Source organism: Mercenaria mercenaria, chromosome 1 (genome assembly GCF_021730395.1).
Source record: "Mercenaria mercenaria strain notata chromosome 1, MADL_Memer_1, whole genome shotgun sequence".
Taxonomy (NCBI): Eukaryota; Metazoa; Mollusca; class Bivalvia; order Venerida; family Veneridae; genus Mercenaria; species Mercenaria mercenaria.
This window is the reverse complement of record NC_069361.1, coordinates 91,874,495-91,901,147: the sequence shown is the minus strand read 5'-3', so window position 1 is coordinate 91,901,147 and position 26,653 is coordinate 91,874,495. Positions and strand designations below refer to the sequence as shown.

The window sequence follows — 26,653 nt, the reverse complement described above, 5'->3', positions numbered from 1 at the left end:
CCTAGTTTTCGAAGGTACATGAGCCTGTTTTGAACTTTAACTAGATATCATCAAGGTGAACATTCTCACTAATTTTCATGAAGATCTCATGAAAAATATGGCCTCTAGAGAGGTCATAAGGTTTTTCTATTTTTATACCTACTAGCCTAGTTTTTGACCGCACAAGACCCAGTTTCGAAACTGACCTAGATATCATCAAGGTGAACACTCAGATCAATTTTCATGAAGATCCATTGAAAAATATGGCCTCTAGAGAAGTCAAAAGATTTTTCTAATTTTAGACCTACTGACCTAGTTTTTTGACCGCAGTTGACCCAGTTTCAAACTTGACCTAGATATCATCAAGATGAACATTCTGACCAAGTTTTATGGAGAACCATTCAAAAGTATGGCCTCTAGAGAGGTCACAAGGTTTTTCTATTATTTGACCTACTGACCTAGTTTTTGACCGCACGTGACCCACTTTCGAACTTGACCTAGATATCATCAAGATGAACATTCAGACTAACGTTCATACAGATCCCATGAAAAATATGGCCTTTAGAGAGGTCACAAGGTTTTTCTATTATTTGACCTACTGACCTAGTTTTTGACGGCACTTGACCCACTTTCGAATTTGACCTAGATATCATCAAGGCGAACATTCTGACCAATTTTCATGAAGATCTCATGAAATATATGGCCTCTAGAGAGGTCACAAGGTTTTTCTATTTTTAGACCTACTGACCTAGTTTTTGACCGCACGTGACCCACTTTCGAACTTGACCTAGATATCATCAAGATGAACATTCAGACCAACTTTCATACAGATCCCATGAAAAATATGGCCTTTAGAGAGGTCACAAGGTTTTTCTATTATTTGACCTACTGACCTAGTTTTTGATGGCACGTGACCCACTTTCGAACTTGACCTAGATATCATGAAGGTGAACGTTCTGACCAATTTTCATGAAGGTCTTATGAAATATATGGCCTCTAGAGAGGTCACAAGGTTTTTCTATTTTTAGACCTACTGACCTAGTTTTTGATTACACGTGACCCAGTTTCGAACTTGACCTAGAAATCATCAAGATGAACATTCTGACCAATTTTCATGAAGATCTTGTGAAATATATGGCCTCTAGAGAGGTCACAAGGTTTTTCTATTTTTAGACCTACTGACCTAGTTTTTGATGGCACGTGACCCAGTTTCGAACTTGACCTAGATATCATCAATATGAACATTCTGACCAACTTTCATAAAGATCCCACAAAAAATGTGACCTCTAGAGTGGTCACAAGCAAAAGTTTACGGACTGACGGACGGACGGACGGACGGACGACGGACGACGGACGCTGTGTGATCACAAAAGCTCACCTTGTCACTATGTGACAGGTGAGCTAAAAAGCAAAATAAAGTTATGGGACCTGCTTTGGGCATGTCAGATCATGACAGTGAACAAGTGTGTGAAGTTTCAATCCATTCCCATTAGTGAGTACTGAGATACCAGCTTACATACAAAACCTTAACCAAAAAATTCTAAGTCGAAAAAGGGGCATAATTTTGTAAAAAAGCAAAATAGAGTTATGGAACCTGTGCAATGTAAGTCAGTTTATCACAGTGAATAAGTGTGTGAAGTTTCAATCCATTCCGACCAGTGGTTGCTGAGATACCAGCTTACATACAAAAACTTAACCAAATCGGGACGCGGACGCTGACGCGGACGCCGACGCATGGGCGAGTCCAATAGCTCTACTATTCTATGAATAGTCGAGCTCAAAATGAAACAAGTGTTTGTCAAAGATTAGACCAAAATCTATTTAAATATGAGTTATTGTCCGGAAACCACGAGTTTGGCAAATTTTAAGACGGAAAGGGGCCATAACTACGTGAAAAAATTAGTGGTTTGTAGCCGAAGTCGAACTTGACCTGTATTTTATAATATTACACCTGTGTACCAAAAATTATTAAATCTGTCCAGCCTTTATTTAGTTATTATCTGGAAACCATGAGTTTGGCAAATTTTAAGTTGGAAAGGGGCCATAACTACGTCAAAGTGGAGTTATGTTTCTTGCTGATGGTGTACAAGTGTTGCAAGTTTTAAAGCAATAGCTTTGATAGTTTAGGAGAAAAGCTGACCTAAACACAAAACTTCACCAAAAAATCTGATTTTCTAAGTCCAAAAGGGGCCATAATTCTTGTAAAACAAGAGCTGTCGGAGGACAGCAACGCTCGACTATTCAACAGCCTTGTCAATTGAATGAATACAAAAGTTGAAAAAGGGGCATAATTTTGTAAAATGCAAAGTAGAGGTATTGAACCTCTGTACTGCATGTCATATCATGACAGTGAACAAGTGTGTGAAGTTTCAATCCTTTCCAATTTGTGGATACTGAGATACCAGCTTACATACAAAAACTTAACAAAAAACTGCTAAGTCAAAGGGGCATAATTTTGTAAAAATGCCAAGTAGAATTATGGGACCTTCACAGTGCATGTTAGATCATGACAGTGAACAAGTGTGTGAAGTTTCAATCCATTCCAATTAGTGGATACTGAGATATCAGATTACATACAAACATTTAACCAAAAACTGCTAAGTCGAAAAAGGGGCATAATTTTGAAAAAAAAGAGAGTAGAGTTATGGGACTTGCTTAGTGCATGTCAGATCATGATAGTGAACAAGTATGTGAAGTTTCAATCCATTCCCATTAATAAGTACTGAGATACAAGCTTACATACAAAACCTTAACCAAAAATTTCTAAGTCGAAAAAGGGGCATAATTTTGTAAAAAAGCAAAATAGAGTTATGGAACCTGTGCAGTGTAGATCAGTTCATCACAGTGAATAAGTGTGTGAAGTTTCAATCCATTCCCACAAGTGGTTACTGAGTTACCAGCTTACATACAAAACCTTAACCAAAAATTTCTAAGTCGAAAAAGGGGCATAATTTTGTAAAAAAGCAAAATAGAGTTATGGAACCTGTGCAGTGTAGATCAGTTCATCACAGTGAATAAGTGTGTGAAGTTTCAATCCATTCCCACAAGTGGTTACTGAGTTACCAGCTTACATACAAAACCTTAACCAAAAATTTCTAAGTCGAAAAAGGGGCATAATTTTGTAAAAAAGCAAAATAGAGTTATGGAACCTGTGCAGTGTAAGTCAGTTTGTCACAGTGAATAAGTGTGTGAAGTTTCAATCCATTCCCACAAGTGGTTACTGAGATACCAGCTTACATACAAAACCTTAACCAAAATCGGGACGCGGACGCGGACGCCGACGCGGACGCCGACGCATGGGCGAGTGCAATAGCTCACTATTCTATGAATAGTCGAGCTAAAAATGTAGAGTTAAGGTACTTGCTGTGCAGAGTCAGCTTTTAATGGCAAATAACTGCTGAAAGTTTTAAAGCAATAGCTTTGATCGTTAAGGAGAAAAGTTGACCTAAACGCAAAACTTAACCAAGAAATGTGATATTTTCTAAGTTCAAAAGGGGCCATAATTCTTGCAAAAAAGCAGGATGGAGTTATGTTTCTTGCTGTACAGACTGAGCTGTTGATGGTAAACAAGAGTTGCAAGTTTTAAAGCAATAGTGTTGATTGTTTAGGAGAAAAGCTGACCTAAACATGAAACTTAACCAGGCAACGCTGACGCAGACACCAGACACCGATCAAGTGATGACAATAACTCATAAAAAAATCAGATGAGCTAAAAATGATGGTTTGTAGGCAAAGTCAAATTGACCTGTATTTTATGATGTTACACCCGTGTACCATAATTTAATTAAATCTGTTAAGCCTTTCATGAGTTATTGTCCAGAAACCATGAAAACCAACAGACCGACAGACAGACAAGCTCACTCATATATATACCACCAAACGTCGTGAAAGTGAATAAAAATTTTTAACCACGGTGTGGACACAAACATCTACGCCAGGGTGAGTACGATAGCTTTCCACATACTTTGTACAGTCGAGATAATGACTGGTCAGTTTTTTTTCTCCCTTGTTTTTGTACAAAACTTAGGAGGGGGGTGGGGGGTGAACTGTTTTGTTTTCTCTCTTTTCTGTGTGAGTGAACATTGTGTAGGTTAAAAGAGGGTGTAATTCATGATATACTGATGCAAGAGTTATGGCAATTGTGTCATATTATGCAGGTTATGATGACAAATATTTCTTTTAACTTTGAAGCACTTCCGTCAAGTAACAACTGACATAAAGTGCTTCAAAACTTCAACCAAGTTGTTGACACAGATGCTTGGATGAGTAAGATATCTCTCCATAAACTTCCTATAGCTGAGAATATAACGCCTCAACATTGAGGGTCAATTGTTTTGATCCCCTACTCTCCTCTGGACACATATGCTTCCAATCTAGAGAGTCTTAGTTGCTCAAGGAAATGAACCAACTGTAGTTATTTTAAACACTTATGTTTTAAAAAAGTAGTATTTATAACATTCAATAATTCCTATGACTCAGCAATATACACACAACATTCAAACATTATTTTCAAATTCTCAAGAAAAGCTGATTCATGGAAAATGCAATTCATTAAAATCAAATTTCAAAGTCAAGCACATCATTATATTACCATGTCAAATATAATGTTGGGAAAATTCTTCTCAGTATCTATAAAAACTCTGGTACAAACACTTGACTGCCCTGTGTCTAAAATGACTACCATGTAACAAAATTGATGATTCTGCAAAATGCACTGCTTTTTAAAAACACTTCAAATGCTTCCAGGAAAAGTATTTGAATCATGTATTGAATTTCCCGCAGGAAAATGCAATTTGTCACTTTTCCACCAAGTGCACAAGATATCAAATACAGTGGAGTTATTTAATTTCGTTTGTACAGAATTCTATGCTTTGCCTAGAGCTGCTATTTCATTCAGATAATTTGAGAATTTCTGCTTATAAAGATTAAAGAATAGAATTAGCACCATTTCATATTATGGATTGATGCAACGTTCATGCTGCAACTGCAAGAACTTGACTGTATAGCCATTCAAACCATAAATGCAAGTACTTTTCTGTATAGTCTTTTATGCCATAACTGCAAGGTTTTTTATGCCGTAACTGCAAGGTTTTTTATGCAGTAACTGCAAGGTTTTTTATGCCGTAACTGCAAGGTTTATTAAGCAGTAACTGCAAGGTTTTTTATGCCATAACTGCAAGGTTTTTTATGCAGTAACTGCAAGGTTTTTTATGCAGTATCTGCAAGGTTTATCATGCAGGAACTCCAAGGCTTTTTATGCCGTAACTGCAAGGTTTTTTATGTAGTAACTGCAAGGATTTAACTGGGAAGTTTTTTATGCCATAACTGCAGGGACTTTACTGAAAAGTTTTTTATGTTGTAACTGCAAGGACTTTACTGTGTAGTCTTTTATGCCATGACTACAAGGGCTTACAGTAGTCTTTTATGCCATGACTGCAAGGACTTTACGGTAGTCTTTTATGCCATGCAGTTTCATGTCTGAGATACCACTCAAAAAGACAGGAAGTGGAATAAAAACATTATATATCTATAATTTACAAGAGATCACAGAGTGATCTTTGCGCCCACCAATGTGCCATTTTTGTGTGTTCCAAATTTCAAGACTTACCGACTAGCTCAAGGTCAAATTTCATTTCCGTACACAACACTGTGCATGTGGTCTAAATTCGAAAGCTGTAGCCTGAGAAATGTGAAAGTAGGTCACTAGATCAATTTCAAGGACAAAGTTCTTTGTACACTAAACTATGCATGTGCATCAAGTTTGAAGGCTGTAGTTTGAGAAATGTGAAAGTAGGTCACTAGATCAATTTCAAGGACAAAGTTCTTTGTACACAAAACTATGCATGTGCATCAAGTCTGAAGGCTGTAGTTTGAGAAATTTGAAAGTAGGTCACTAGGTCAATCTTAAGGTCAAAGTTTATTTCGGTACACAAAACTATGCAAGTGGTCCAAATTTGAAGGCTGTAGCTTGAGAAATGTGAAAGTAGGTCACTAGGTCAAAATCAAGGTCAAATTTCACTTCAGAACACAAATCTATGCATGTGGTCCAAATTTGAAGCATGTACCTTCAAAAATGTGAAAGTAGGTCACTAGGTCAATGTCAAGGTCAGTTTGTTTCGGTACACAATCCTATGCATGTGGTCTAAATTTGAAGCCTGTAGCTACACAAATTTGAAAGTAGGTCACTAGGTCAATCTTAAGGTTGAAGTTCATTTCCGTACACAAAACTATGCAAGTGGTCCAAATTTGAAGGCTGTAGCTTGAGAAATGTGAAAGTAGGTCACTAGGTCAAAATCAAGGTCAAATTTTATTTCGGAATACAAAACTATGCATATGGTCCAAATTTGAAGCCTATACCTTCAAAAATTTGAAAGTAGGTCACTAGGTCAATGTAAAGGTCAACGTTTGTTTCGGTACACAAAACCATGCATGTGGTCCAAATTTGAAGGCTGTAGCTTGAGAAATGTGAAAGTAGGTCACTAGGTCAAAATCAAAGTCAAATTATATTTTGGAATACAGAACTATGCATGTGGTCCAAATTTGAAGGCTGTAGCTTGAGAAATGTGAAAGTAGGTCACTAGGTCAAAATCAAGGTCAAATTTTATTTCGGAATACAGAACTATGCATGTGGTCCAAATTTGAAGCCTGTACCTTCAAAAATGTGAAAGTAGGTCACCAGGTCAATGTAAAGGTCAAAGTTTATTTCGGTATATAAAACCATGTATGTGGTCCTAATTTCAAGGCTGTAGCTTGAGAAATGTGAAAGTAGGTCACTGGGTCAAAATCAAGATCAAATTTCATTTCAGAACACGAAACTATGCATGTGGTCCAAATTTGAAGCCTGTACCTTCAAAAATGTGGAAGTAGGTCACTAGGTCAATGTCAAGGTCAAAGTTTTTTCAGTGCACAAAACTATGCATGTGGTCCAAATTTGAAGGTTGTAGCTACAGAAATGTGAAAGTAGGTGGTCATTAGGTCAAAATAAAGGTCAACTCATGTCAAGGTTCATCTTGCCACTCAAAACCATACATGTGGTCCAAATTTGAATGTTGTAGGTTATTGACAAGAAGTTTTTAAAAGCTTTTCCCTATATAAGTCTATATGAACCATGTGACCCCAAGGGCGGGGCCATATTTGACCATAGGGGGATAATTTTAACAAACTTGGTAGAGAACCACTAGATGATGCTACATTACAAATATCAAAGCCCTAGGCCCTGTGGTTTTGGACAAGAGGTTTTTCAAAGTTTTTCCCTATACAAGTCTATATAAACCATGTGACCCCCCGGGCGGGGCCATATTAGACCCCAAGGAAATAATTTGAATCATCTTGGTAGAGGACCACTAGATGATGCTTCATACCAAATATCAAAGCCCTAGGCTCTGTGGTTTTGGACAAGAAGATTTTTAAAGTTTTTCCCTATATAAATCTATGTAAATTATGGAAGTAAACAAAGGGCCATAACTTACTAAAAAATTGTTGAACCAGTCTGATTTTCAGGGGGACACAACTAGGGTACCAATACATCATTCTGACAAAGTTTGGTCAAAATCCTCCTGGTAGTTTCTGAGGAGATGCGATAACGAGAAATTGTTAACGGAAGGACGGACGGACGAACGAAAGGACGACGGACCACGGACGCAGAGTGATTTGAATAACAAGGGGCAATAATACTTGTCTTCCATAACCAATCTGACTGAAACTTGTGGGGACCCATTTACCTATAGCAGTTAACATTCCTACAATGTTTTATTGAAATCCATTAAACCATGTCTGAGAAATGACTGCCGCCAGTCAGTCAGAAAATGGAATAAGAACACTATCTATGAAATATACACACATAAAACTTGTCTTACTCAGACAATCTGACTGAAACTTGGAGGGTGGTATTCTCTACAGCAGTTCTACTATGTTTAATTTATATACTCCAAACCATGTCTTACATATGGTTAGACAGAAGGACAGAGGGCATTCCTATAGTCCCCTCCAGTGTTCCAATAAAAGCTAGTTAGGTAACTTGTCCTGTGAAATCATCTAATGATGCTGAATACATATGTGTGTAGGCCCAGTAGTTGTAGAGGAACTTGCTTACATGCAAAACTTCTGTGATTTGGGACAAAAGGGTGACAGCAACTGTTACAGCTCTACTATTTTGAAAAACAGGCAAGGTAAAAATGCAGTGAAAACTAGTGAAGATAGAATTTATGCTCAGTATTATAGCATTTCAGAGAAGCTTCAAAGAGTTGTAGGGTGAAAGTCTGATGTTTATGGCCACAAGTCAATGTTCACTGCACTTTCAACTTCAAAGTTCTCTATTTAAATAGACATTACAACTATTGAAAAAGTTCAGCACACTTCAGACAGAAGTTAATTAAATCATGACTAGCTGTCCGATTTCTGAAGCAGTCAATAATTTGAAAAACTTTTCTTGATCATGGAAACAGATGGACTATGAACACCATCTGCACCAGGGTTATTCAAAAATAACAAACTACCGCTAACAGTTTATAGTGCAATGTAAAATATCTCTATGTTACCCAAAGTATGTGCATAACTTTGTCATATATTTCTCATAACATATGAGCTGATAGTGGTGGATTCACATACTTGAGGCAGTCACTTTATTTCCTGTCATGATCTGACTTTGTCAGTTTATGTTCTCATGTGTTCCAATAGCATATCAAAAATTGCATCTAAGTACAGCAATACATCCAGGCAGTGTGCACTAAAAGTACTGCATTACTACAATGTTAGAAACAATACAACCCCCCTCCACCCCTCCACCCCACTCTAAAAAATAGGGTAGATAGGTAGGCATTTTTTCCATATTTTTTTTTAATTTATTAAAAAGGAACTGTCATAAAGAGTGAACACAGCTACAAATTAAACTTCTGAGGGCATTTAAACAAATGCTACCAAAATCCCTAAAATTCACCTTGGACAGCAAAAGAGACATGGTTAAAAAACAACAACAAAGAGCTGTTTGTAAAATTTCAGAAAGAAACAAGTCTGCTGACACCCACTTTCAAGTTAATAATCCAAGGCATATTTGAATACAGCCGACCCATTGCTATTACCATTGACCTTCCAATAGTCAGTTCTGTTCAACACTTAACAATATACTTATGGCCTTCTTTTATAATTTTAGAGTACATCTTGGATTGTTTATCTAATTTTGGTGACTGCTTGGTGTCTAAAAGATTAATCTGTGTGGTCCTTATTATACCTCAAACAACATTGAATTACTTGACAATTTTCCATTTATAAACTTAAATGGTATGTAAACCTAGTGGCAATCTCTTCAAACAGACAGCTACCAAGTCATTCTCATGATTTAACTAATTTTCCCATCCTAAATATCCAAAAGTAGAAGCCTATTTTGTCTGGAATTGTGTGATCCATATACAGTCGACATCGTACTTGCGACCACCTCTATTAAGCGATTTTTGTCTTAAACGACCGGTCAAAATCCCTCCGGAACGTTTTCAGTACATAAATTCATTCCATTAAACGACTTTTTTATTAAACGACTAGCCACCACATTAATGTAGTCCCGACAGGTAAACTATTCGACAAAAGTATCTATTAAGCGACCGGGTACCAAAATTCTACCGGGCATTTCTTCATCTGTGTAATTAGCGAGTACTTTTTTTTACGTGACTAAATGCAATTAACCTTTGTATCAGTCGAACTGACAAACAATCTAGCCATAATTTTCAAGGCTTATGGACTTAGAAAAGTGTTCACGATGTTAAAACAGATTTTTAAACCATACATGTACGTTCATAATAAATACAGTTACATTAACAGTTAAAAATAACTTTTTTTCCATCTGACTGAAATTCATTAAGAGACCATTCCATTAAGAGACCACTTCTTAGCAGTCCCTTGAGTGGTCTCTTAATACAATGTTGACTGTAATTTGCCAACAGACAGGTTCAGTAAATGTCTGCCAATAAACACAGCCAGTAAATGGGGCTCTTAGGTCGAACCTACTAACACCAAAACTTTACCAGAACTTCTCAGATGAAAAGGGCCACTATTTTTATTACGAGTTACGAAACTAATCCTGTGTTTGAAAATACCTGATCAAGCAATTTCTGATAAACATGCTTACAAGCAAAACTTTCACAAAATTTCTATATAACAAGAAATTTTTAACAGTTTAATACCAATGTCCCACCTATGGCCATTTTTCACAAATCATACAGCCAGCTAATACAAAGTTCTCTCCGGAAATTCATATCAGAAATTATTGAGTATTTTGAATAAATTCAGATTTGGGAAAGTACAGTGCCTAGAAAAAGAGAGACTTCATGAACTGTGGACTAAGGACACATGATGGTTCTCTGGACTCGAGACAGAATTTTCTACAAATTCCGGATGGTCCTCTGGACTGGGACACAGATTTTCTGTGAACTTTGGACAGTATAGTGCTCTGGAATGGGGACACAGATTTTCTGTGAACTAAGGACAGTATGGTTCACTGGACTGGGGACACAGTTTTTCTGTGAACTAAGGACAACATGGTTCTCTGGACTGGGACACAGTTTTTCTGTGAACTAAGGACAGCATGGTTCTCTGGACTGGGACACAGTTTTTCTGTGAACTAAGGACAGTATGGTTCACTGAACTTGGACACAGATTTTCTGTAAACTAAGGACAGTATGGTTCACTGGACTGGGGACACAGTTTTTCTGTGAACTAAGGACAGTATGGTTCACTGAACTGGGGCACAGTTTTTCTGTGAACTAAGGACAGTATGGTTCACTGGACTGGGGACACAGTTTTTCTGTGAACTAAGGACAGCATTGTTCTTTCGACTTGGGACACAGTTTTTCTGTGAACTAAGGACAGTATGGTTCCCTGGACTTGGACACAGATTTTCTGTGAAGGACAGTATTGTCCACTGGACTGGGGACACAGGTTTTCTGTGAACTAAGGACAGTATTGTCCTCTGAACTATGACATTATCAACTATGTGAACTAAGGACATAATGGTAAGCTGGACTGGGACAAAGTTTTTCTTTGAACTAAGGACAGTATAGTGCTCTGGACTATGACACAGAATTTCTGTAAACTAATGACAATATAGTGCTCTGGACTGGGACAAGTTTTTCTTTGAACTAAGGATTGTATAGTCCACAAGACTGGGGACACAGGTTTTCTGCGAACAAAGGACAGTATTGTCCTCTGAACTATGACATAAATTTTCTGTGAACAAAGGACAGAATGGTGCTCAGGACTGGGGACACAGTTTTCCTGTGAACATAGTATGGGGGTTTGCGAGTGTCCAACCACAGTTGGTAGTTCAAAATGCCTCATGAGGGTCCCGTGCCCAGTTTGGGGTTGCCCCACGGGGTTTAATCTCACCCCAAGTGTTTTACGTGTGTGATTAAAATTAGACATACCACTCACACGTAGTCCCTAGCTAAAGAGCTATATGGGTAGAATATGATGTATTATTAATCGTATAAGACAAGCTGGTTCTCACTGAATGAGTTTTAAATATATTTGCGGTTTAAAGTCAGTAAAAAGTGTACCATACACCCCCAGCCTGGGTTAGTTTCTACACTTAAAAATCAAGTAGGATTGACTGCTTTTCCCTAGAAAACAATATCCTGACACAAAAGCGCTTTCGACCCGAAGGTCTTCTTCAGTTGCTATAAAATCTGAATCCTAAGTTGTATGAGATATTTTAAGTATATATCAAATATCTGTACTTTATGTGGGTTCCGATTTATTATAGCCTTTTCTACAATTAGTTTTATAGGTGTAAGTGCATGTAACTATTTACGCTAGTGTTGCATAAGGTTTATATAATTCTGAAGGGTAGGTTCCTTCGCTCTAGAGTAAATTTCTAGAGCAAGCCTAAAAATGGCTTGTATGCAAATGCACTTAAAATAAATGCACTTTAGATAAATCAAGGTAGATTCTGGAGTACCCAGAAAAAAGAAAATTTCTGGGACAATTTGTAATCACTATAACAGGGATCATCCTAGATCAAAATTTTAGGGAGAAGTGACTTCTCTCCCCGCAGAATTTAGGGAGAAATCGAGGAATTTAAGGAGAAGATTCAACAAAGTATTCAGTTTCCTGCCTATAATTATATATTTCCACTTTCTGTGGGTCTTGCTATAACTTATAAACAATAATTATTTAAGGAAATTGATTATTGCATTATTGTTTTCATGAATTTCTAAATAAAGTATTAACTTAGCTATGAAAAAGTCGCCTTAAAATTTTTATCCGAAATTTACAGGTCCGAAACTCGTAAGTTTATCAGGTGCACAATCGAAATGCCATGAAAATTTTCATTCATGTTTCGATTCTTGTGCTTTAATAATGCCTGATTCTTGCATCAACTTGTTCAGATTTATACATCTAATTGGTATATTTATTATCTTCATCAAAATAATACCGAACTCGTAGATATTGGCGATCTTTTTACAATAATTTTGAACGGCAGTTGAGACGTCCGCGGAATCGTATTTTTTTTATCAACAGCGCCCAGGCAATTCATTAACAGAAATTGGCCGTATTTGAAATATTTTTTGAAGTAAGTTTTAATAAAATCAATAAATAATATACAACTGATGCATAAGATCATGCACTCGTTAAGTTTATCAGCTTTTTACACGCCGATTGAAAACTTTCAAAATGGCGGTGGCTTACATATTATTAACACTGTGGGATATTAACGATACGATTGGCTGAAGTTTGACAGCCGAGTAGGCGGGGTTGACTATGGATTTATCGGTAATTTAATCTAGAATATGCAGCAAGTTGTAAAACATTACAACTTTAAATAAACAGATTACAACACTCAGAAAAACTCGGCGATTCAGATTTCGCCTGGAGGCGATAATTAGGCGAAGTAGCCGACTTTACAGCGACAATATCGCTCAAATCGCCTTGTAGGATGATCCCTGTATAAGCGAGGTAGGTTCTCGTATAAATATAGTGAGTTGGAGAATAAACAAATTAAAAAAAAAAAGTTTGAAGAAACGTTAGAGATTTATTCCGAAAGTAAATATTTCTAGAACAATAAAATGCCAAGTATGTTTGGCAAATGCACAGTTCTACTCTAGAAAAGCAACTGAGGTTTTATCCAGTGTGATCTGGACAAAACTGTACTTCAGGGGTCTAATACATATTTAATATCCATAGTTTCTGAGAAACAGATCAGAATAACAAATATCCTTATGAAATGAAATTATGGTAAAACTAGAATGTGTCTGTAGGACACAGGGTGTGCCCCCCACTGGTACATTTGTCACAAATTAGGGGCAATAATTCAAATGTTTGTAGTCTCAGTTTGAGGGTATAGCCTCAACAAACATTTTATGAAAAGGATTCATTATTCTAGGCCATATACTTTTTGAGCTATGTGCATCACAAACAAAGAATCCACTATTTTGCCTATTTCAAGGGCCATAACTCTGTAATAAGAGCTAAGATTCTTAAGAAGAATGCCAAGTGTGCAAGGTCACATCACAATAAAGACTCCAGCAAGGTTTTCTGAATTTACATTAAATACTTTTTGAGCTAGGCACATAATTAGGTGAAAAAGTGCAATTTTTTGCTATTTCAGGGGCCATAACTTTAAAAATAGGGGGTGGAGCCAGCCAAAAAATTAGAGGTGTGCAAGTTTATATCATGATTAAGACTTATGCAAGTTTTCAACCATTTATATTAAATACTTTTTGAGCTAGGTGCGTCACAAAGTGAAAATGTACATTTTTGACTATTTCAGGGGCCATAACTCTAAAAATAGGGGGCAGACCCAAATGAAAAATAGGAGGTGCGTAAATTCACATCATGATTAAGACTCATGCAAGGTTTCATGAATTTATATCAAATACTTTTTGAGCTAGGCATGTCACAAGGTGAAAATGTGCATTTTTGACTATTTCAGGGGCCATAACTCTGAAAATAGGGGGAGGAGCCAGACGAAAAATAGGAGGTGCACAACTTCATATCATGATTAAGACTCATGCAAGGTTTCATGAATCTATATCAAATACTTTTTGAGCTAGGCATGTCACAAGGTAAAAATTTGCATTTTTGACTATTTCAGGGGCCATAACTCTGAAAATAGGGGGCGGAGCCAAATGAAAAATAGGAGGTGCGCAAGTTCATATCATGATTAAGACTCATGCAAGGTTTCATGAATCTATATCAAATACTTTTTGAGCTAGGCGTGTCACAAGGTGAAAATGTGCATTTTTGACTATTTCAGGGGCCATAACTCTGAAAATAGGGGGCGGAGCCAGATGAAAAGTAGGAGGTGCGCAAGTTCATATCATGATAAAGACTCATGCAAGGTTTCATCAATTTATATCAAATACTTTTCGAGCTAGGCGCGTCACGAACTTCGGACGGACGGACACACAGACGGACGCACGGACAAGACCAAATCTATATGCCCCCACCACTCATGGGGGGGGGGCACAAAAAGTACATCAGCTAATGGATTTGCATTACAGTGACACCAGCTGTCTTTTATTCATATTTTTCCATGACAATACAGCAAATTCCGATACAATGTTTTGTGTCAAATATGACATTTAGCTAAGTGAATTACCTTTACTTGATAGCAATAATCAATTGATACACACAGTGGTATCATATCTATTTAAGCAAAGACTCAAATAAGTAAACCTAAATTTTAGTACATATGCATACCTGAAATATTAACAAAAGACAAAAGAAATAAAAAATCCAACCTGTTTGATATTTCCCGGACACTGTTGTTCTGCGTATTGTTTAAACTGTTGAGCTGTCTGCTGATTGAGAGCCGCTCGTATCTGTTTTCTGCAAGGATCACAAAATCAATGACAACTTCTCTACAAAACCAATACTGATCAATAGTTAGGCAACATTAAACAGTTAGGCACACATGTTTACAGTTAGGCAGTATCAGAAGACAACAACAAATCAATGCTCATCCTATAATTGTCCTGTTAATAGCACTGATTTACAGTCCATAAACCTAACAGCAGGGTGATAATTTTCTTAACTACTTTTGGTAAATATGGACAAAATTAGAAGCCTCATCCCCTCTAACCTATAATATACTGAAGGAATAAACAACAGCACAGCACACAGATGATTAAAGTCATTTTATGAGGGATTCACATCAGGTAATATGACAGACAAGAGTTATGGTTATTGGCCAATTTATTAACTTACTGAATATATTATCAGTCCTACAACTCTTTCATTTGTCATGAAAAGTGGATCTAAACAGAAATCTTTACCACGAAACATGAGTTAAGTTAAAAAAGACCACCATTTCCAACGAAATGTGAAAGTCTCAGCTACAGTACTTGACTAAATTTTTCTGTTTTGGAAATCATAAAATGTATACAAAGCTTCTTAGTATTCAAGTTAAAGGAAACAAATATTTTAACATAGAAATACAAGATGATCAATAATTTCGACAACATGTAAGAGTTACGATTCTTGTTACATTCTTGGCCTATATACTAACGTAATGATGAACATAATAAATTATGTACAAAGTTTCAAAGCTCTAGCCCATTTAGAATCTTAACCCATGCCAAAAGTGTACTGACAATCATTTAACAACAATACCTTGGTACATATTTTTTTAGACAAGCTCAAAATGTTACAGAATATAAGTGATAAGGCAATGTTTCTTTCTTTTAAATCAATAATCAATTTAAGACAATATTGCATGTGAAAATGAAATAAATACAATCTCTTCACAGCATACAACACTGACTTGACGGTAGTTTTTCATGTTTAGAACAATTTTTTTCTACAATTTAGAAACTGATTAAACCCTAATTTCCAAACTTCAGAAAATACTTAGAAAAATATGGCAAAGAAAACAGGTAAGGATGTGTGGTTTCACTGTTTTCTTTTGTTTTTTTTTTACTACGTCATATTGAAATAGATGTTTGTTCACAAGATTCTAGTGTTCCTACTTCTTGTTATATAGTATGGTCATATATTAAGTGTTGATAATGCAAAACTAAGTAGTCTGTCATGTTACCCTGTGTTGGGGGTGATAGTCATTGGAATGCTGAACAACATTCCCATAAAGTTTCATGAGTCCTAGACAATTTGGCCCTAAATACATTTTTCAAAATGGTGATAACTCTGGTCTTAGGATTTTAATTTCATTTCTCTGTAAATGTAGATCTGAAGCACACAAACAGAAATGGCATCAGATGTCTTGTGATGTTAAAAAGACAAACATGGTGTAAAGTTCCTTTTCATTTAAATACTAAATAAACAAAACTATCTACCAAATAATAAACAAAGGTCCAAGCGCAAGTCACTATTCGAATATGTCAAGAGCAGAATTATTACAAGTTAATTCAAAGGTTAAGTTCGAAGGCAAATTGACCAAAATACATATCAGAGTTTGACAGAGGAAATTTGAAATGTTATCAACTAGATGTTAAATTTAACAGATTTTCAAGTCCAAAGGGGCATAATTTGCCAAAATACATTTAGAGTTATGGACTTGAAGTTTAATAGTCTTATAACCAAGAAAATAAGTTTCAATTATCTTTTAGTTTTGGGATAGTACTTGCATGTAAACTTTAACCAGAATTTTCTAAGTCCAAAAGGGGGCATAATTTGCTCAAAATACATGTAAGAGTTATGGACTTGACCCATGAGGTTGGTAATTTGACCTTGAAAAAGAATAAATAAGTTTCAAAGCTATTGCCTTTTAGTAATACTGTATACTTGCACGCAAAACTTTAACCAGAATTTTCTAAGTCCAAAAGGGGGCATAATTTGGCCAAAATGAAGGTCAGAGTTATGGGACTTGGTGCTATCAACTAGTTTTATAACCCCGAAGACACATGTGAAGTTTCAATTCAATATCTGCATTAGTTTTGGAGATAGTAACTTGCATGTAAAACTTTAACCAGAATTTTCTAAGTCCAAAAGGGGCATAATTTGCTCAAAATATATGTCAGAGTTAAGGGACTTGACCCAGTGAGGTAGGTAATTGATCTAGAAAAAGAAAAAATAAGTTTCAAATCTATATGCCTTTTAGTAATAGCTGTATGTACTTGCACGCAAAACTTTAACCAGAATTTTCTAAGTCCAAAAGGGGCATAATTTGGCCAAAATACATGTCAGAGTTATGGGGCTTGACCCAGTGAGGTAGGTAATTGATCTAGAAAAAGAAAAAATAAGTTTCAAATCTATATGCCTTTTAGTAATAGCTGTATGTACTTGCACGCAAAACTTTAACCAGAATTTTCTAAGTCCAAAAGGGGGCATAATTTGGCCAAAATGAAGGTCAGAGTTATGGGACTTGGTGCTATCAACTAGTTTTATAACCCGAAGACACATGTGAAGTTTCAATTCAATATCTGCATTAGTTTTGGAGATAGTAACTTGCATGTAAAACTTTAACCAAAATTTTCTAAGTCCAAAAGGGGGCATAATTTGCTCAAAATACATGTCAGAGTTATGGGACTTGACCCAGAGAGGTTGGTAATTGACCTAGAAAAAGAATAAATAAGTTTCAAAGCTATATGCCTTTAAATGATAGCTGTATGTACTTGCATGCAAAAACTTAACCAAGGTGTGACGCCGACGCCGACGCCGACGCCAGGGTGAGTAGAATAGCTAGACTATTCTTCGAATAGTCGAGCTAAAAACAAGAGCTGTCTCCATAGGATAACACATGCCCCCGATGGAACTTTGAATGAATAGTTATGGCCGATGTTAGAGTTTAGGACCTTTGACTTACGGACCTGGGTCTTGCGCGCGACACGTCGTCTTACTGTGGTACACATTCATGTCCAATAATTTTAAAATCCATGCATGAATGACAAAGATATGGACCGGACACGCCCATCAATGCACTATCATGAAATATGACCTTTAACGTCTAAGTGTGACCTTGACCTTTGCAGAGGTCACACTGGGAATTTTTTTCTCTGAGCCACTGCTTTTTCCGAAGATAAAATTATGAGGCCAACAACGGCGAAGCGCTTAGCATTGACATTCTTGTAAGACTACATTATATGTACCAAAGTACTCAAACCACTCAAGAAATTAATGTAGTTATTATCGATCCATGCTGGTCACAAACGCACTATGTTGGTTTTCTCATGGCGTGGCTCATTTAGCCTTTGACATGTAAAGATTTATATTCATTTAAGTCAGGATACATATTTCCTAATAACCCTTTAAAAAGCTATTTAGAATATCAATTTTTGTTAACTTCTAAAATAATCATTTTTATAAACATCTGCCATTTAATAAAAAATTCTGAAAATCACATTTAAAATAAAGATGTCAAAAAAGAAACAAGAGGACCATGATGGTCCTGAATCGCTCACCTATCCCCACATGACTCAGTGTTGAACTGAGTATGACGTCGTTATTTCTATTATTTGACATAGTGACCTGGTTTTTGAGCACATGACCTAGATATCATCAAGATAAAAAATTCTGACCAATTTTCATGAAAATCCATTGAAAAATATGGCCTCTAGAGAGGTCACAAGGTTTTTCTATTATTTGACCTAATGACCTAGTTTTTGAAGGCACGTGACCCACTTTTAAACTTGACCTAGATATCATCAAGATGCACATTCTCACAAATTTACATGAAGATCTTGTAAAAAATATGGCCTCTAGAGAGGTCACAAGGTTTTTCTATTTTTCGATGTACTGCCCTAGTTTTAGACCGCACATGACCCAGTTACGAACCTGACCTAGATATCATCAAACTGAACATTCTCAACAATTTTCATGAAGATCCATTGAGAAATATGGCCTCTAGAGAGGTCACAAGGTTTTTCTATTTTTAGACCTACTGACCTAGTTTCTGACCCCACGTGACCCAGTTTCGAACCTGACCTAGATATCATCAAGGTGAACATTCTGACCAACATTCATGAAGATCTCATGAAAAATATGGCCTCTAGAGAGGTCACAATGTTTTTCTATTTTTAGATCTACTGACCTAGTTTTTGACCCCACGTGACCCAGTTTCGAACCTGACCTAGATATCATCAAGGTGAACATTCTGGCCAAAATTCATGAAGATCTCATGAAAAATATGGCCTCTAGAGAGGTCACAAGGTTTTTCTATTTTTAGATCTACTGACCTAGTTTTTAACCTCACGTGACCCAGTTTCAAAATTAACCTAGATATCATCAAGGTAAACATTCTGACCAATTTTCATGAAGATCCATTGAAAAATATGATCTCTAGAGAGGTCACAAGGTTTTTCTATTTTTAGATCTACTGACCTAGTTTTTGACTGCACATGACCAAGTTTCAAACTTGACCTAGATGTCATCAAGGTGAACATTCTGACCAATTTTCATGAAGATCCATTGAGAAATATGGCCTCTAGAGAGGTCACAAGGTTTTTCTATTTTTAGACCTACTGACCTAGTTTTTAATCCCACATGACCCAGTTTCAAACTTGACCTAGATATCATCAAGGTGAACATTCTGACCAATATTCATGAAGATCTCATGAAAAATATGACCTCTAGAGAGGTCACAAGGTTTTTCTATTTTTAGACCTACTGACCTAGTTTTTAACCCCACGTGACCCAGTTTCGAACTTGACCTAGATATCATCAAGGTGAACATTCTGACCAATATTCATGAAGATCTCATGAAAAATATGGCCTCTAGAGAGGTCACAAGGTTTTTCTATTTTTAGATCTACTGACCTAGTTTTTAACCTCACGTGACCCAGTTTCGAACTTGACCTAGATATCATCGAGGTGAACATTCTGAACAATTTTCATGAAGATCCAATGAGAAATATGGCCTCTAGAGAGGTCACAAGGTTTTACTATTTTTAGACCTAATGACCTAGTTTTTGACCCCACGTGACCCAGTTTCGAACTTGACCTAGATATCATCAAGGTGAACATTCTGACCAATATTCATGAAGATCTCATGAAAAATTTGGCCTCTAGAGAGGTCACAAGGTTTTTCTATTTTTACACCTACTGACCTAGTTTTTGACCCCACGTGACCCAGTTTCGAACTTGACCTAGATATCATCAAGGTGAACATTCTGACCAATTTTCATGAAGATCTTGTGATATATATGGCCTCTAGAGAGGTCACAAGGTTTTTCTATTTTTAGACCTACTGACCTAGTTTTTGAAGGCATGTGACCCAGTTTCGAACTTGACCTAGATATCATCAAGATGAACATTCTGACCAACTTTCATAAAGATCCCATAAAAAATGTGACCTCTAGAGTGGTCACAAGCAAAAGTTTACGGACGGACGCACGCACGCACGGACGACGGACGACGGACACCGCGCGATCACAAAAGCTCACCTTTTCACTTTGTGACAGGTGAGCTAAAAAATTGTTTAAGCAGTGTCTTATTTTGCACATTGCCTATAAGTGGGTGGGGTTCGATGCCTTTGCAGGTTTTATTCTAGAAAAATACTTCAAAATAAGTGCTCTTTTTGCAACAGTTGTCACATTTTTCTTAAATGTAGACTTTTTATCGGCTTTTTATTAAGATTGCACTAAAAAATCTCGTCAGAAATGACAGAAATATCCGAAAATCACGGTCGCGAAAACTGGTGACAAATACGGAAAACGTAAGTTAGAATTAAATATTTGATAAAATACCAATGTTTCATTGCTTTTCTTTCATCATAGCTATTCAAAACTTACAATTTCTGCTTATCTAAAGCATTTTTTATTTGTTTTTGCCCAAAACTAACCCTCCGCAATCATAGAAAATTTGCTATAGATCGTCTAACGGCCGATTGCTAATAAAATCGTATCAAGCGCACAAAATGATGATTATAATTTAAAATTATCCAGTTTGTTATTCAATAATCTAATAATCGTGAATTAACTGCCTGATGAAATAAAAAATTTGCAAATTGTCTCCCTCCCTTTCTCAATAACGGATCTTGTTTGTCTACACAGATTATCGCTTTTTCACACCTTTTGGTTCGTAAAACTGGCAATATTCGTAGCTTTGCAGACAGACATAGCTTCGGGCCATTTTCGCCTGTTAGAAAACTTCGGAGCCACTTTTAATTTTTTGTCGCAAATGGCTCAAGTGGCGATCGACAGCGTGACCCCTGCCTTTGAGCTACGGACCCGGGTCTTGCGCGTGACACGTCGTCTTACTGTGGTACACATTCATGCCAAGTTATTTGAAAATCCATCCATGGATGACAAAGATATGGACCGGACATGAATGCACTATCATGAAAAACGACCTTTAACATCTAAGTGTGACCTTGACCTTTGAGCTACGGACCTGGGTCTTGCGCGCGACACGTCGTCTTACTGTGGTACACATTCATGCCAAGTTATTTGAAAATCCATCCATGGATGACAAAGATATGGACCGGACACGAATGCACTATCATGAAAAATGACCTTTAACGTCTAAGTTTGACCTTGACCTTTGAGCTACGGACCTGGGTCTTGCGCGCGACATGTCGTCTTACTGTGGTACATATTCATGCCAAGTTATTTGAAAATCCATCCATGGATGACAAAGATATGAACCGGACACGAAAATTGCGGACAGACCGACAGACTGACAGACCGACAGACAGACGGTTCAAAAACAATATGCCTCCCTTCGGGGGCATAATACCATTTTCCTCCAAAAACATTATCTGAATAAAAAATATACTATATAATGTGACTACACCTTTACACCAAAGATAAGAGTAAGGGGATCACCAAAGCCATATCAGCAGACAATGATAAAACACAGTATTCCATCAATTAACATAAAATAAACTGACAAATAGATATATACTTAAGCTAACATAATTTAGAACATAGACATTTTGTAATTTTATATTCTAATATTATCTACAGCTATAATAATTATATTTTTGAACAATCTTTAGCACTGTGAACAAAAAGTAGCAGTCAAATCTAAAAAGGTATTACCAAACAATTGTCTGCCAGTGTCACATGACAATGGTAGCTATGTTCAAATGTCCTTGCAATCAATTAAAGCTGGTATCACAATTAAGCAATTGTTCATAAATCAACATAAAATACTGCTATATTAAACATACTAAAAAGCAGTTACAGCAAAGAGCTTAATGTCTTTGACCTCTCTTTGTATCTTTGACCTTGAAGACAAGTATCAAGGTCATGCTTACCATATTGCCTTTCACTGATCATTAGTACTAAACTATTTCAAAATCAATCCATATATTTAGGCATGGAAAGGGGACTTTGATATTCATGTGACATACTTCTCTGTGCAGAATGAGTCTACATAGTGTGTTAAAAATCCCCATGCAAACATAATAATGTGGTCAGAATGTCCCAGACGTTTAACCATACAGAATATAACACAAACTTCACTGCACTGATGGATGTAAGTAACATTGGTCAGAGATATAAAAAGTCAAACTTATACAAATGATTTACTCCAAACACTTTGAATGGTTTCATTTGCAAGAAAAACAAAACAAATCACAAAGAACTGTTGTATCAAGAATTTTATCTTCAACTAATATTTAGTATAATATATATAGAACAATTTTTTGTGAGCTAAATATGCCATTGGACACTCAGTAGGGGAAACTTCCCGTTCGGGAAATCAATTTATGGTTTTTCCCTACTTCCCGAAGGGGAAACTTGTTACTAAATATAGTAACTTGTTTCCCGTTCAGGAAGCAAAATCATCATTTTTTGACTTGTTTCCATCGAAATGCCCAGTGCATAAGAGTATACATGGTGTCGTTAAATGAAATATGCCAAGTTAAACTCGGATACTTTATCTAAATTTCTACTGTTCAGATTTTCTTTAAATGTCATAACAGAAATTTTATTTAACTTTTTAATTTATTAATTTCAATCCTTCCCGAACAGGAAACATTACTTCCAAATCGGGAAACACAGATATGTACATTTACATTGAATTGCATTCAGTCAGAAGTAATCAGAAAATTCTTTTTTTTTTTTTTCAGGTTTTTGTACAGGTCCATATGAAGCTTTTAATGATGCATACTATTGCATAAAATCGTTTTGTGCCCGTATGATTTTAAGCAACATAACATTTAAAACAAGAACTGCATGTGTACGAGTATAAACAGCCTATTTGTCACAAAAATAATGCTGAAGCATTTGGAAATGTTAATTTGTTTTAGCAGTCATCAAGCAGGGCAATTTTAAGAAGTGTTTTATTAGTATTATTTGTGCAACTTAAGTACTCTATAAAAGACAAGCAATTCAATATAAATCTATATGATGAGCTGCCCGATCGGGAAGTTAAGTTTCCAATTTGGGAAATTTTGAAATTAAATAATTTCAAAGTTGAATATAATTTTTATTAGGATAATTAAAAACAATTTGAACGGTAGAAATTTAGACATATTTCTCAAGTTTACAATGTTGTATTTTATTTAATGATACCATGCATATTCTTATGCACTGGGCCATTTGAATGAAACAAGAGGGTCATGATGGCCCTATATCGCTCACCTGTTATCACTGCACTTGAGGACAAGAAGGTCCTCAGAAAAAATATCTAAATCCAAAGGACAGGAACAACTAAGGGAAGAAATTTAACCAAAAAGAAAAAACAATTTATAAAAGGTATAGATATGTCAAAATACACCTAAAAATTGGAGGTACCATCCATGTTGTACCACAGAAAAGTGGTCTCGGTTTTTCCCTATGGCCAATAATAAAAAAGTTACTAAAATAAGCTATTTATAGTAACGTAAAAGGAAGTAATTAAAAAAAAAATATTGTAAGTGAACAAAAGAAGGATCTGACAAATAAATCTGTTGGCATAAATGAAATTTCAGATCAGTATCTTCATTAGTTACGCAGATATACCCATTTTAATTTGAAATAAAGGAAGGTAATTTGACATAAAATCAGTCCATAGTTATCTACCTTGATTGTCTCAGTCCAACTAATAACAATAATGAAATTTCAAATAAGTCCTATAAGTACTTACTGATATAAATCCATTTTGATTACAATCAGGGGAGGTAATCAGATATAAAATAACTCTGGAACCTACGACTGGATCTGATTTGTCATGGAATCCAAGATTTATTGTTGTTGAAGATATTTTGGAAGTTTGTATCAAATAAAACCATAAATGAAGTCTCTATATGGCTGCAAAAGCCAAAATAGCCGATTCTGGACCTTAAAGGGGCCATAACTCTGGAACCCATGTTGGAATCTGGCCAGTTCAAGAAAGGAAGAAAGATCTTGTGGTGATACAAGTTGTGTGCAAGTTTGGTTAAAATCAAGTCATAAATGAAGCTGCTATTGTACAGACAAGGTCAAAAAAGCTAATTTTGGCCCTTTCAGGGGCCATAACTCTGGACCCCCTTAAGGGATCTGGCCGGTTCAAGAAAGGAAACGAGATCTTATGGTGACACAAGTTTTGTGCAAGTTTGATTAAATTCAAATCATAAACGAAGCTGCTATTGTGCAGACAAGGTCAAAATAGCTAATTCTGGCCCTTTCAGGGGCCATAACTCTGGAACCCATAATGGAATCTCGCCAGTTCAAGAAAGGAACCAAGATCTTATGGTGATACAAGTTGTGTGCAAGTTTGGTTAAAATAAAATAATAAATGAAGCTGCTATTGTGCAGACAAGGTCAAAATAGCTAATTCTGGCCATTTCAGGGGCCATAACTCTGGAACCCATAATGGAATCTGGCCAGTTCAAGAAAGGAACCAAGATCTTATGGTGATAAACGTTGTGTGCCAGTTTGGTAAAAACCAAATCATAAACTAGAAAATGCTTTTGTAAAAAAGCGCATGTCTCCCCCAATGCAAAGTCCTATAGGCAAGAAGTCAATAGGGGTCAGGAGCGAAAGTCAAAGAGACACTGATGGTTGGCTGCAATAGGGATCATCTACTTGGCATGTCCTGTCATCACGCTAAATTTCAACACTCTTGGCCTAGTGGTTCTAAAGTCACTGTTCAGGCTCCTGTGACCTTGACCTTTCATCAAGTGACCTCAAAATAAATAGGGGTCATCTACATTGCATGTCCAATCATCCTATTAAGTTTCAACATTGTAGGTCAAGTGGTTCTCAAGTTATTTCCAAAAAATGATTTTACATGAACAGGCCACTGTGACCTTGACCTTTGATAGACTGACCCCAAAATCAATAGGGGTCATCTACTCTGCATGTTCAATCATCCTATGAAGTTTCAACATTCTGGGTCAAGTGGTTCTCAAGTTATTGATCGGAACTGGTTATCAATGTTCAGGCCCCTGTGACCTTGACCTTTAATGGAGTGACCCCAAAAACAATAGGGGTCATTTATTCTGCATGAACAATCATCCTATGAAGTTTCAACATTCTGGGTCGAGAGGTTCTCAAGTTATTGATTGGAAATGGTTTTCCATGTTCAGGCCCCTGTGGCCTTGACCTTTAACAGAGTGACCCTAAAATCGTTAGGGGTCATCTACTGTGCATGACCAATCATCCTATAAAGTTTCATCATTCTGGGTCAAGTGGTTCTCAAGTTACTGACAGGAAATAGTTTTCAATGTTCGGGCCCCTGTGACCTTGACCTTTCACAGAGTGACCCCAAAATCGATAGGGGTCATCTACTCTTCATGATCAATCATCCTATGAAGTTTCAACATTCTGGTTCAAGTGGTTCTCTAGTTATTGATCGGAAATGGTTTTCAATGTTCAGGCCCCTGTGACCTTGACCTTTGACGGAGTGACCCCAAAATCAATAGGGGTCATCTACTCTTCATGACCAATCATCCTATGAAGTTTCAACATTCTGGGTCAAGTGGTTCTCTAGTTATTGATCGGAAATGGTTTTCAATGTTCAGGCCCCTGTGACCTTGACCTTTGACGGAGTGACCCCAAAATCAATAGGGGTCATCTACTCTTCATGACCAATCATCCTATGAAGTTTCAACATTCTGGGACGAGAGGTTCTCAAGTTATTGATCGGAAATGGTTTTCCATGCTCAGGCCCCTGTGGCCTTGACCTTTAACAGAGTGACCCTAAAATCGTTAGGGGTCATCTACTGTGCATGACCAATCATCCTATAAACTTTCATCATTCTGGGTTAAGTGGTTCTCTAGTTATTGATCGGAAATGGTTTTCAATGTTCAGGCCCCTGTGACCTTGACCTTTGACGGAATGACCCCAAAAACAATAGGGGTCGTCTACTCCAGCAGCCCTACAACCCTATGAAGTTTGAAGGTTCTAGGTCAAATGGTTCTCTAGTTATTGCTCGGAAATGAAGTGTGACGTACGTACGGACGTACGTACGGACGGACGGACGGACGGAAGGACGGACGGACAGGGCAAAAACAATATGTCTCCTGGGGGAGACATAATAAAGCTGCTATTGTGCAGACAAGGTCAAAATAGCTAATTTTGGCCTTTTCAGGGGCCATAACTCTGGAACCCATAATGGGATCTGGCCAGTTAAAGAAAGGAACCGTGATCTTGTGGTGATACAAGTTGTGTGCAAGTTTGGTTAAAATAAAATCATAAATGAAACCACTATCGTGCAGACAAGAAATTGTTGACGCACGCACGCACAGATGCACAGACCACGGACGAAGGGTGATCACAAAAGCTCACCTTGTCACTATGTGACAGGTGAGCTAACAAGTCAGAAACGGGAAGCAAGTTACTATATTTAGTATCAAGTTTCCCGTTCAGGAAGTAGGGAAAA

The 26,653-nt window shown here is 36.7% G+C and overlaps 1 protein-coding gene across 3 annotated transcripts in view; it reads right to left on the bottom strand.

Moving 5' to 3' along the window:
* Positions 1-26,653, bottom strand: part of LOC123530391 (Golgi resident protein GCP60-like) — an 80,464-nt gene that overhangs the window by 24,915 nt on the left and 28,896 nt on the right. For all 3 annotated transcript variants that reach the window (XR_008366040.1, XM_045311165.2, XM_045311170.2), the window contains one exon: positions 14,709-14,796. Coding sequence is in view for 2 of the 3 variants with exons in the window: in XM_045311165.2 (XP_045167100.2) it covers positions 14,709-14,796 (88 nt within the window). In the remaining variant the exon portion in view is untranslated. The remainder of the gene's footprint in view (positions 1-14,708; positions 14,797-26,653) is intronic.